The sequence below is a fragment of the Thunnus thynnus genome, chromosome 5, assembly GCF_963924715.1.
Source record: "Thunnus thynnus chromosome 5, fThuThy2.1, whole genome shotgun sequence".
In the NCBI taxonomy this organism is placed as follows: domain Eukaryota; kingdom Metazoa; phylum Chordata; class Actinopteri; order Scombriformes; family Scombridae; genus Thunnus; species Thunnus thynnus.
In genome coordinates, this window is record NC_089521.1 from 35,321,148 (window position 1) to 35,334,904 (window position 13,757).

At 34.7% G+C, this 13,757-nt stretch overlaps 1 protein-coding gene across 4 annotated transcripts in view; it reads right to left on the reverse strand.

Moving 5' to 3' along the window:
• The window catches only part of phf21ab (PHD finger protein 21Ab), a 32,832-nt gene extending 21,612 nt beyond the window's left edge, over window positions 1–11,220 (reverse strand). The window contains exons 1-4 of one of the 4 annotated variants that reach the window (XM_067591033.1): window positions 10,979–11,220; window positions 6,891–6,930; window positions 6,112–6,163; window positions 4,792–4,881 (exon numbers count right to left, since the gene is read on the reverse strand). In XM_067591033.1, coding sequence (XP_067447134.1) covers window positions 4,792–4,881; window positions 6,112–6,153 — 132 coding nt within the window. In that variant the 5' untranslated portion in view covers window positions 6,154–6,163; window positions 6,891–6,930; window positions 10,979–11,220. Of the gene's footprint in view, window positions 1–4,791; window positions 4,882–6,111; window positions 6,164–6,890; window positions 6,931–9,994; window positions 10,911–10,978 lie in introns of those variants that run through there. The other 3 variants (XM_067591031.1, XM_067591034.1, XM_067591032.1) reach the window with 3 other exon arrangements.
• Window positions 11,221–13,757: the final 2,537 nt, after the last annotated feature.

A 13,757-nucleotide genomic window follows, 5' to 3' on the forward strand; every position in this document is an offset into this window, starting at 1 on the left:
TTTGTCAGTTTTGGACTGATGGTGGATTATTTTCACTGCTGTCTGATGACTCACTAATCAATTAATGGAGAAAATAATCAGCAAACTAATTGATTATAACATAGTTGCAGTAATTGCAGCACTAATTAAGTGACTTAAACACCTCACTGTTCAACCAATAACAATAAGAGAGATGCTAGAAGCTCAAAGTGTTTCCTTCAGTTATTAACGTTACTGTTTTGCCCTGAGTTTCGCCTCTCAGGCTGTTCTCTCCTCTCCTCTCCTCTCTCCTCTCTCCTCTCCTCTCCTCTCCTCTCCTCTCCTTAGTCAATTATGACTCTTTCTATCTTTCTATCATGAAAGAGTAAATCTTGATTGACTGTTTTCAGTTCGAGGTGTCCTGTCGATGGTTTACAGACGTCTCCTTTACAGTGGGGGTCTTTGGGGGGATTTTTACTGTAATACCACCAGTGACCACTGGGAGAAACTGGCTGCAAGTATCAGCTCTGATAACACATCCATGCTTGGTGGAGGTCGTTGTGGCTGTTTGCTGCCTGAGAGGAAGCCTGCAGACACGACTCAGGGCTTAAAAACACACACTCTGCATTAACAGGTACACAAATAGTTTAATCTGGTTTTATATACACATCATTCTCTTAAAAGACGCTGATCATCCGTCAAAGTAACACAGTAGAAGACGCTTTGTGGTGAAGATGGAAATAAAACTTTATTTAAAGGTTCATTGTTGACATTTGAAATAGTGGGTTGAATTTTTGTCATGTGACTTTTATATCAAAGCTACAGATACGTTGAGCCAGCCGGTCAACTTACACTTTACATCCACGTCTGTCCAGACTCATAATATGAGTATATATATATATATGAGTATATATAATATCTACAGTGAAATCTTTGACGGAATTTAATAAAAGGTTAATGTGATGTTACTGTTTATATATAATGTTACTGTTTATATAATGTTACTGTTTATATAATGTTACTACATATAAAATGTTACTGTTTATATAATGTTACTGTAAATATAGTGTTACTGTAAATACAATGTTACTGTATATATAATGTTATTATATATATGTTACTGTATATATAATGTTACTGTTTATATAATGTTACTGTTTATATAATGTTACTGTAAATATAGTGTTACTGTAAATACAATATTACTGTATATATAATGTTACTGTAAATATAATGTTACTTTATATATAATGTTTCTGTTTATATAATGTTACCATATACATAATGTTACTTTATATACAATGTTACTGTAAATATAATGTTACTGTATATATAATGTTACTGTAAATATAATGTTACTGTAAATATATTACTGTATAATGTTACTGTAAATACAATGTTACTGTATATATAATGTTACTGTATATATAATGTTACTGTAAATATAATGTTACTGTACATATAATGTTACTGTATATATAATGTTACTGTAAATATAATGTTACTGTTTATATAATGTTACTGTTTATAAAATGTTACTGTATATATAATGTTACTGTTTATACAATGTTACTGTTTATATAATGTTACTGTATATATAATGTTACTGTATATACAATGTTACTGTATATATAATGTTACTGTAAATACAATGTTACTGTATATATAATGTTACTGTATATATAATGTTACTGTTTATATAATGTTACAATATATATGATGTTACTGTATATATAATGTTACTGTTTATACAATGTTACTGTATATAAAATGTTACTGTAAATACAATGTTACTGTATATATAATGTTACTGTATATATAATGTTACTGTTTATATAATGTTACAATATATATGATGTTACTGTATATATAATGTTACTGTTTATACAATGTTACTGTTTATATAATGTTACTGTAAATACAATGTTACTGTATATATGTCACTGTTTATATAATGTTACTGTATATAAAATGTTACTGTAAATACAATGTTACTGTATATATAAATGTTACTGTATATATGTTACTGTTTATATAATGTTACTGTATATATAATGTTACTGTATATATGTTACTGTTTATATAATGTTACTGTTTATACAATGTTACTGTAAATACAATGTTACTGTATATATGTTACTGTTTATATAATGTTACTGTATATATAATGTTACTGTATATATAATGCTACTGTTTATATAATGTTACTGTTTATACAATGTTACTGTATATAAAATGTTACTGTAAATACAATGTTACTGTATATATAATGTTACTGTAAATACAATGTTACTGTATATATAATGTTACTGTAAATACAATGTTACTGTATATATGTTACTGTATATATAATGTTACTGTATATATAATGTTACTGTAAATACAATGTTACTGTATATATAATGTTACTGTAAATACAATGTTACTGTATATATGTTACTGTATATATAATGCTACTGTTTATATAATGTTACTGTTTATACAATGTTACTGTATATAAAATGTTACTGTAAATAAGATGTTAATGTATATATAATGTTACTGTAAATACAATGTTACTGTATATATGTTACTGTTTATATAATGTTACTGTATATATAATGTTACTGTATATAATGTTACTGTATATATAATGTTACTGTATATAAAATGTTACTGTAAATACAATGTTACTGTATATATGTTACTGTATATATAATGTTACTGTTTATACAATGTTACTGTATATATAATGTTACTGTAAATACAATGTTACTGTATATATGTTACTGTTTATATAATGTTACTGTATATATAATGTTACTGTTTATACAATGTTACTGTATATATAATGCTACTGTTTATATAATGTTACTGTATATACAATGTTACTGTATATAAAATGTTACTGTATATATAATGTTACTGTATATATAATGTTACTATATATATGATGTTACTGTATATATAATGTTACTGTATATAAAATGTTACTGTAAATACAATGTTACTGTATATATAATGTTACCGTTTATATAATGTTACTGTATATACAATGTTACTGTATATAAAATGTTACTGTATATATAATGTTACTGTATATATAATGTTACTATATATATGATGTTACTGTATATATAATGTTACTGTATATAAAATGTTACTGTAAATACAATGTTACTGTATATATAATGTTACTGTTTATATAATGTTACTGTAAATATAATGTTACTGTTTATATAATGTTACTGTATATATAATGTTACTGTTTATATAATGTTACTGTAAATATAATGTTACTGTATATATAATGTAACTGTATATATAATGTTACTGTAAATATAATGTTACTGTTTATATAATGTTACTGTATATATAATGTTACTGTTTATATAATGTTACTGTAAATATAATGTTACTGTAAATATAATGTTACTGTATATATAATGTTACTGTTTATATAATGTTACTGTAAATACAATGTTACTGTATATATAATGTTACTGTATAAATGTTACTGTAAATATAATGTTACTGTTTATATAATGTTACTGTTTATAAAATGTTACTGTAAATACAATGTTACTGTATATATAATGTTACTGTTTATACAATGTTACTGTTTATATAATGTTACTGTTTATAAAATGTTACTGTAAATGCAATGTTACTGTTTATATAATGTTACTGTTTATAAAATGTTACTGTAAATACAATGTTACTGTATATATAATGTTACTTTAAATACAATGTTACTGTATATATAATGTTACTGTTTATACAATGTTACTGTAAATACAATGTTACTGTATATATAATGTTACTGTAAATACAATGTTACTGTATATATAATGTTACTGTTTATATAATGTTACTGTAAATAAAATGTTACTGTATATATAATGTTGCTGTATATATAATGTTACTGTTTATATAATGTTACTGTAAATACAATGTTACTGTATATATAATGTTACTGTTTATATGTTACTGTATATGTGATGTTACTGTATATATAATGTTACTGTTTATATAATGTTACTGTATATGTGATGTTACTGTATATGTGATGTTAATGTATATATAATGTTACTGTTTATATAATGTTACTGTATATGTGATGTTACTGTATATGTGATGTTAATGTATATATAATGTTACTGTGCAGATGTATCAGAGCAGGAGATTCATCTGCAGCATTAAAGGCTTTGAAAACATTTATTCTCAATCTGCTTCTTAACAGGATCAATGAGGTTTTACAGCTAAAATTTAGCCTGTATTAAACTTTCACATTGAGTTCAATGAGAGAATATATATGTATATACACATCTGCTCGATGGGGTCCGACATGAGCACAACTTTGTTTTTATAAGATAGAAACATTTAGTATATTTCACATGATCAGATTTCTGTCTTTTAGGAATTTATTGTAATGATCAAATAGTCGCTGAGGTCATTTTTTTAAAGTAAAAATGCCAAAAAGTCTTTAGTTTCAGATTCCCAAATGTGAATATTCGATGACTTTGTGCTACATACATTTCTCAAAGAACTTCAATACAAAGTGCTGAGGTTGTGATCTGTAGCGCGACAAGCTAGCGAAGCTGTAAACTGAACCGCATTTCTGCACATGCTCAGTGGCGTCTGCATTACACAGAACTACTGTCCAGAGACTGAAAACCAGATCGCTGTTATTAGTCTGTTTCTGAACAAACTAACGTTAACTTCAGTCTCTACTGAGACACTGTGTTGAGTTACGGATACTAGACAGGAAGTGATGTCATGACTTTAGCTCTCTATTGAGGTTTTCATGTGTTTACTTTCTTTTTTAAATGTTTTTAATGCGTTACGGCCTACCTGATGGATCTGGATCTCCACCTTCAGAGCCTCCTGTAACGTCTGTAATTCCATCATGGATCCAGTCAGTCTGCCAGCCGATCGATCAGCCTGCACACATACACACACACACACACGCACGCACGCACGCACACAAACACACACGCATACGCACGCACACACACACACAGACGCACGCACGCACACACACACAAACACGCACACACACGCACACACCCACGCATACGCACGCACACAAACACACACACAGACGCACGCACGCACACACACACAAACACGCACACACACGCACGCAAACACACACACACACACGCACGCACACACACGCACGTACACATGCACGCACACACACACAAACACACACGCATACGGACGCACACACACACACACGCACATGCACGCACGCACACGCACGCACGCACGCACGCACGCACGCACGCACGCACACACACAAACACGCGCACGCATGCACGCACGCACGCACACACACACAAACACACACGCACGCACACACACACAAACACGCGCACGCACGCACGCACACACACAAACACAAACACACACACACAAGCGCACACACAAACACACAAACGCACAAACGCACACACACACACGCACGCACACACACACAAACACGCGCACGCACGCACGCACACACACAAACACAAACACACACACACAAGCGCACACACACACACACACAAACACACAAACGCACACACACACACGCACGCACACACACACAAACACACACGCACGCACACACACACAAACACGCGCACGCACGCACGCACACACACAAACACAAACACACAAGCGCACACACAAACACACAAACGCACACACACACACAAGCGCACACACACACACACACAAACACACAAACGCACACACACACACGCACGCACACACACACACGAACACACACACGCACACACACACACACACAAACACACAAACGCACACACACACACAAACACACACACGCACACACACACAAACACACACACGCACACACACAAACACGCACACAAACACACACACACACAAACAGAAACAGTCTGAACAGCCGGTTCAACAGAAATCACGGGGCTGAGGTCATGGCTGTTGTCATAGCAACGTGAGGGTACAGCCATGTAAGGACTTCCTGTATGATGCTGACAATAATAGTTCCCTGTCAAGGTCAAGTGAGGTCACATGACGACCCGTCACACCTCTCAGGTAAAACTGACCATCATATAAAACACATGAATATTATTATTATTATTATTATAATTATTATAATTAATTACTGAGTTAATGAACTTTGTGAAAGTTTACCTGAACACCGTCTCCAGTAGGAAAACCATCCAACTGAAGCATTAAAGTGCCGCTGCAGACAAAACACACAGAAAACATTTAACTGACGTTTAACAAGTTTCATTCAACTGAAACTGATTATTATTATTATTATTATTATTATTATTAATGTGAAACAGACTGAATGTTGTTGTATTATTAAACTAATGCAGGTGACGTGTAACTTCACTATAGTTAAAACACATTAAATGTGAATCAATGGAACTAAAACCAGTTTAATTATCTGAATATCTGAATTCATGTTGCTGGTTTTTGTAAATATTTTTCTGAATCTTGTAAAAAATGTTAAAATGTTTAATTAATAAAACAAAAAAGTGAATTTAGTTTCACTAAAGATGTAAAACACATTTATTTACAGTGTATTTAATTCAAAGTGTAACTTTATTACTGTTTAATGACTTTACATCTGAATTCATTGTTCATTTCTCTCTATTTAATATTTAACTGAACACATTTGCAGCTTTTACTTTATTATTACTAAAAGTGTTTTAAATTAAAAACATGTAACTGTTCTCAGCTGAACATGTAAAATACATCATTAATAAATATAATAATATTATTGGTTCTGTTTATTCATTTTACACATTAAACAGTTTATAACAGTTTAAATGTTCATAATTTGGGTTAAAATGAAGAATGATTTGATTAAAGCAGATGAATAAAGTGTTAAATATGACTTCAGTTGATGTTTGACACTCAGATTAAAAGTTATTGATCAGTGTTATTGATGACAGACTCACCACCTGGCTGTGGGACTGGACTCCACCCCTCTGTGCTGCCCTGTAAAACACAACAAACACACATCACACAGCCAGCCAATAGTCACTCTCTCCATACCTTCACTTCTTATTGATCCATAAAAATACCTGAAAATGTTTCGCTGACGTCCTCAAAATATTCACAACAGAAATCTGATCAGTTTTCACATCGATCAATTGATGATGAAAAGATCTGGTGATTGATTATCTGCCGTTAAATCTGATCTTTAAACTCACTTTATGAACTTTATATGTTTATATTTATAGATTGATTCTATTTGTTAATGAATTTACTCAAATATTTTATTCTTATTGATTGAAAAGTCAATAAATCTATCATTATTATTATGATGATAGTTATTGATCAGGTGAGCTGTAGGTTCATGATTCTACACTGTAAATGACGACGTTCTCTTCTTCTATACAGTCTTTCTATGTTCCTTATATATATAATGTATTTATATTTATATATATATATATATATATAGTGAAGCTTCACTGCGTCTCTTCCACTCGTTACTTATAGTTTTATTATAGTTCATGTTGTTTTTATTTGATGTTTTCATGTTTTGACAGATATTAAACTGAACCTCGTGAAGTCGTTCAGGTATCTCCTCCATGTTAACGAGACATTAATAAACTCTTCTTCTCCACTTCCTGCTAATTAAAGCACAACTTTCTATTAACCCAGATACTTTCTCTCTATAAAGTCATGATGTTATTTATAGTTGTTGTTCTATAGAAACGGACTCTACAACAGCAGCTTTATTATTATTATTATTATTATTATTATTGTTATTATTATTATTCATCTACTTCCATCAGCAGCTGTGTGTGATCAATACAGTTGATCTTATAACACCTACAGTCACTTCACTGGAAGTCACATGACCACCACTTTCACTTTCATCACTGAGCACACCGAGTACTGCAGTACTCACATACTCGACTGCAGTACTCACATACTCTACTGCAGTACAAGTACTAATACATCAGTGTACAAATACTCCATCACAAGTAAAAGTCCTGCATGAAAAATCCTCCTACAGTAAAAGTACATAAGTATTATGAGCTTGATGTAGTTAAAGTATTGCAGTAAAAGTACATAAGTATTATGAGCTTGATGTAGTTAAAGTATTGCAGTAAAAGTACATAAGTATTATGAGCTTGATGTAGTTAAAGTATTGCAGTAAAAGTACATAAGTATTATGAGCTTGATGTAGTTAAAGTATTGCAGTAAAAGTACATAAGTATTATGAGCTTGATGTAGTTAAAGTATTGCAGTAAAAGTACATAAGTATTATGAGCTTGATGTAGTTAAAGTATTGCAGTAAAAGTAGTGGTTTGGTCCCTCTGACTGATATATTATTATATATGACATCATTAGATTATTAATAGTGAAGCATCAGTGTTAGAGCAGCATGTTACTGTTGTAGCTGCTGGAGGTGGAGCTAGTTTACACTACTTTATATACAGTTAGCTAGTTTAGTCCAGTGGTTCCCAACCTAGGGGTCGGGCCCCTCCAAAGGGTCAGCAGATAAATCTGAGGGGTGGTGAGATGATTAATGGGAGAGGAAAGAAGAAAAAACAAAGTTCTGATACACAAATCTGTTTTCAGTTTTTGGACTTTTTCTCTAATCTTTGATTTTTGCTGAAATATTGGATCATTTGAACATTTATTGAAATGAAAGCATGTGAGAAGTTTAGAGGGAAAAATCACTATTTGGTGGAGCTGTTAACAACTCATAGACATGTGAAATGTGACCCCGACTACACACTGCTTTTTGTAAGACGTCAAAAGACAAAAAGGTTGGAAACCACTGGTTTCATCTTTAACAATGTGTTGTATTTTAAAAGCTTGTTATATTATCCATTGTGTCAAATCTTCATCTGAAAAGTAACTAAAGCTGTCAAATAAATGTAGTGGAGTAGAAAGTACAATATTTCCCTCTGAAATGTAGAAAGTAGCATCACATGGAAATACTCAAGTAAAGTACAAGTACCTCACAACTTGTACATCAGTACAGTACTTGAGTAAATGTAGTGAGTTACTTTGTGACACAGGAAGCAGCAGAATTGATCTTCACTGAAGTTTTCTGCACTTTAATAGAAACGTTGCAGCTGCAGTAGTTTATTTATTTCAGACGATATAAAGCTGATTAAAGTCGATGCGTCTCTACAGGTTAAAGAACCGACAGTAACATTAAATACTGTGTGTCGGTTTCTCACAATAACCTGAGAAATCTGCAGTTTATATCAGAACTGCAACAATTAAACAATTAATCGACTGAAAGCAAATTAATCTGCAAATATTTAGACGATCAGTTGATTGTTTGTCAGGTTTTATATTTCCATCCTTTATGATCATTAACTGAATATCTTCCTCAGAGATGTTTCTCACAACTTTTTGACATTTCATCCACTGTGATTATTTGCATTAACCAGGTGATCATGAGATCACGAGTACGAGAAGAAATAATTACAGTTCAAGTGCACAAACACACAGAAGATACACGAGTCAGACACAAATAATCAACAGATTATCAATAATGACAATAATCATTCGTTGGAGTGTAAGATGTACTTTTTGTCCTTAAAATGTGTATTTACTACTTCAGGCTATTGATGCATTTTCTAAAGGATTTCTATATTTTTATAACCACTTTGTAGTTAATTAACTTTATCTGATAACAGTTAATTAAATATATCTGGTCACGCTTCCCTTTAAGTTCCCCTGTTTATCATTAACCAGTCTATAAACAGTTAATAAAGCTTTATAACTCACTATAGTGTATTTATAAGCAGATAGAAGTGTTTAGTAATGTTCAATATTTTATTCTAACTTCTCCTATAAAGACATTTGATATTATTACAGCTGTATTTGACTGTTTATCTGTTAAAGAGCAGCAAACACTTCTGGAGTTATTCTGCATGAATAAACTGCATTACAGTGAGTTATAAAGCGTTTATTCACTGTTTGAGATGATAAAGTGTCTGTTAAAGTCTGTTTTCTGACCTAAACACTCACAGAGAAAGAAAGAAATGAGATTAAAGTGCAGTCCAGAGTCTTGTACCATGAGTCTGACCTCTGTGACTGACTCCATGTGTCACAAACATCCAGAGAAAACACATCAGTGCTTCTGAACCTGCTCTCCACACCCGCCGGTGTCTCTGAGCACCGGTGTCCCGGCAGGACGCTCTGGCGGCCGGTTAATTGCAGTAATTGCTCCCCGGGTGGGACACGAAGTTGTCTGGATAAACTTCCTCAGCACCGCCGGTGCAGAGGCCCGAAAACACACTGAAATGAAGCTAAAATGGAGGTTTTCAAGATGAAAGCCGTGAGAGCTTCAGCTGCGGGAGTTCAAACCCTGAAAAGTGTTTTTTGTTTCTGCGGTGAAATAAATGTTTTATAACCTTCTTATTAAGCCACTATGGCGGTCTGAGCCTCCTATAAACACACCGGGCTGCCTCATCACAGCCCGCAGCTCGGTAAACTCTCATGTTCCCGTGATTACCGGCTCCTGGCTCTTATATTCTGCTCTCACTGCTGCTAAAAACATCCAAAGACACTCACAGATCCGACATTTCTCTCCTGAAGCTGCGAAATGTGACAGAACAAGTGGATAACGTTAGCTAGCCGCTAATGCTAGCCGCTGCTAGCCGCGCTGCTAACGCCGCCAGCCGCGGATAACTTCCATTAAACAGGAATAAAAACAGTAAAGATGGAGATCTGAGACACAGACACAGAGACACGGAGACACGGAGACACACAGACGAGACACAGAAATACGCGCAGCAACAGTCCCAGAAGACGCCATCTTCCAGGATGGGGACAGCGGCGGCGGGTTAAGTTATCTCGGCCCCTTGTCCTCCAGAAACATCAACTCCGAGCAGAACAAACCGCAGCTAAACACGCAGAAACAGTCCGGACAGCTGCGGGAGGCTCCCGCACACCTGCAGCCCCGCACCGCCCCGCACACACACGGCCAGCACACACAGCAGCACGCAGGGAAAGTTTGACAACAGAGACAATTAAAGTTATGAAATTAAAAAGCCCAATGTGCACTTACTCAGCAGCAGTCCTCCTCTAGATTAATTAAATATATATTATAAGAAGCCGATCCGCGGTGGAAGAACCGCACACAACCCGCCCGGCTCGCTCCGGCCCGCACGGCGGCGTCTTGTTGCGGTATTTTATATTTAGTTTGAGTAAATTAGTGTAAAAACAGACAAACTGAAGCTACAAAACAAGAAGAACTCTTCTTCAATCTCATTCAGCTCAGCCTCAGCACAGCACAGATCCCTGCGCCGCGGAGCTGCAGGAAGGGGCACAAAAACTAGCTCCGCGTCCAACTGACGCCCGTTAATCCGCGACAAAGCGTTTGATATTTGTGTGTGTGGTTGTTAAAGTTCGTTAAATCGAGCCGATCAGCAACGCCAGGTGACAAGAAAAGGTGTTCGGAAAGCGGACTACTTTTTGTGTCGGTGCAGCGAATTTATTTCACTTTGCCTAAGGAACGGCGGTGCTGCGACTGCCATTGCCTAGGGAAAAAACCCGGATGTAAACTCAGTGAAACTCTATGGAGAGAAAGTCACACACACACACACACACACACACACACACACACACACACACACACACACACACACACACACACACACACGGTGTGTAACTCAGAAACGGAACAGTTTGTTATTGTTCGCTGTTCAGACCGACTAACGGCGTCTCTGCTGCGGCCGCTGCTCAGCCTCCATGATCGACTCCTCAGCGCTGGAGCCGCCGGACTGTTGCACTCTGAGGAGGAGGAGGAGGAGAAGGAGGAGGAGGAAGAAGAGGAGGAGGAGGAGGAGGAGGAGGAGAAGGAGGAGGAGGAGGAGGAGGAGGAGGAGGAGGAGGAGGAGGAGAAGGAGGAGGAGGAGGAGGAAGAAGAGGAGGAGGAGGAGGAGGAGGAGGAGGAGGACAGGTGGCACGGCCTTTATCTTGCTCCAGGTTTTCTACTAGAGTTACCACCTCAGAAACTTCACAGTTTCTACTTTACTATTAAATAAATCAGGTATAATTTAACCAAGTGGATTTAAAATGTATTATAATATCAGGATAAAGCCTCCAGATGTGTGTGTGTGTGTGTGTGTGTGTGTGTGTGTGTGTGTGTGTATGTGTGTGTGTGTGTGTGTGTGTGTGTGTGTGTGTGTGTGTATGTGTGTGTGTGTGTATTAAACATATATTTATGTTTATTTGTGTCTTTGCACTTTTCTTAACAAAGTGTTTAACAGGAAGAATAAAAAAGGCAAACAATAAAAGTAGCATGTATGGTGGCCCTGAAGACTCAAAACACTGCAACACAAACAACTAAACACACAAACACAACTACACACACAAACAACTAAACACAAACAACTAAACACACAAACACAACTACACACACAAACACAACTAAACACAAACAACTAAACACACAAACAACTAAACACACAAACAACTACACACACAAACAACTACACACACAAACAACTAAACACACAAACAACTAAACACACAAACAACTGAACACACAAACAACTGAACACACAAACAACTGAACACACAAACAACTAAACACACAAACAACTGAACACACAAACAACTAAACACACAAACAACTGAACACACAAACAACTGAACACACAAACAACTGAACACACAAACACAACTAAACACACAAACAACTGAACACACAAACACAACTAAACACACAAACAACTGAACACACAAACAACTGAACACACAAACAACTGAACACACAAACACAACTAAACACACAAACAACTGAACACACAAACAACTGAACACACAAACAACTGAACACACAAACACAACTAAACACACAAACAACTGAACACACAAACACAACTAAACACACAAACAACTGAACACACAAACAACTGAACACACAAACAACTAAACACACAAACACAACTAAACACACAAACAACTAAACAGACAAACAACTGAACACACAAACAACTAAACACACAAACAACTAAACACACAAACAACTAAACACACAAACACAACTAAACACACAAACACAACTAAACACACAAACAACTAAACACACAAACAACTAAACACACAAACACAACTAAACACACAAACACAACTAAACACACAAACAACTGAACACACAAACAACTAAACACACAAACAACTGAACACACAAACAACTGAACACACAAACAACTAAACACACAAACAACTAAACACACAAACACAACTAAACACACAAACAACTGAACACACAAACAACTAAACACACAAACAACTAAACACACAAACAACTAAACACACAAACAACTAAACACACAAACACAACTAAACACACAAACAACTAAACACACAAACAACTAAACACACAAACAACTGAACACACAAACAACTGAACACACAAACAACTAAACACACAAACAACTAAACACACAAACAACTAAACACACAAACAACTGAACACACAAACAACTAAACACACAAACAACTAAACACACAAACAACTGAACACACAAACACAACTAAACACACAAACAACTGAACACACAAACAACTAAACACACAAACAACTGAACACACAAACAACTAAACACACAAACAACTAAACACACAAACAACTGAACACACAAACAACTGAACACACAAACAACTAAACACACAAACAACTAAACACACAAACAACTAAACACACAAACAACTGAACACACAAACAGCTGAACACACAAACAACTAAACACACAAACAACTGAACACACAAACAACTAAACACACAAACAACTGAACACACAAACAACTGAACACACAAACAACTAAACACACAAACA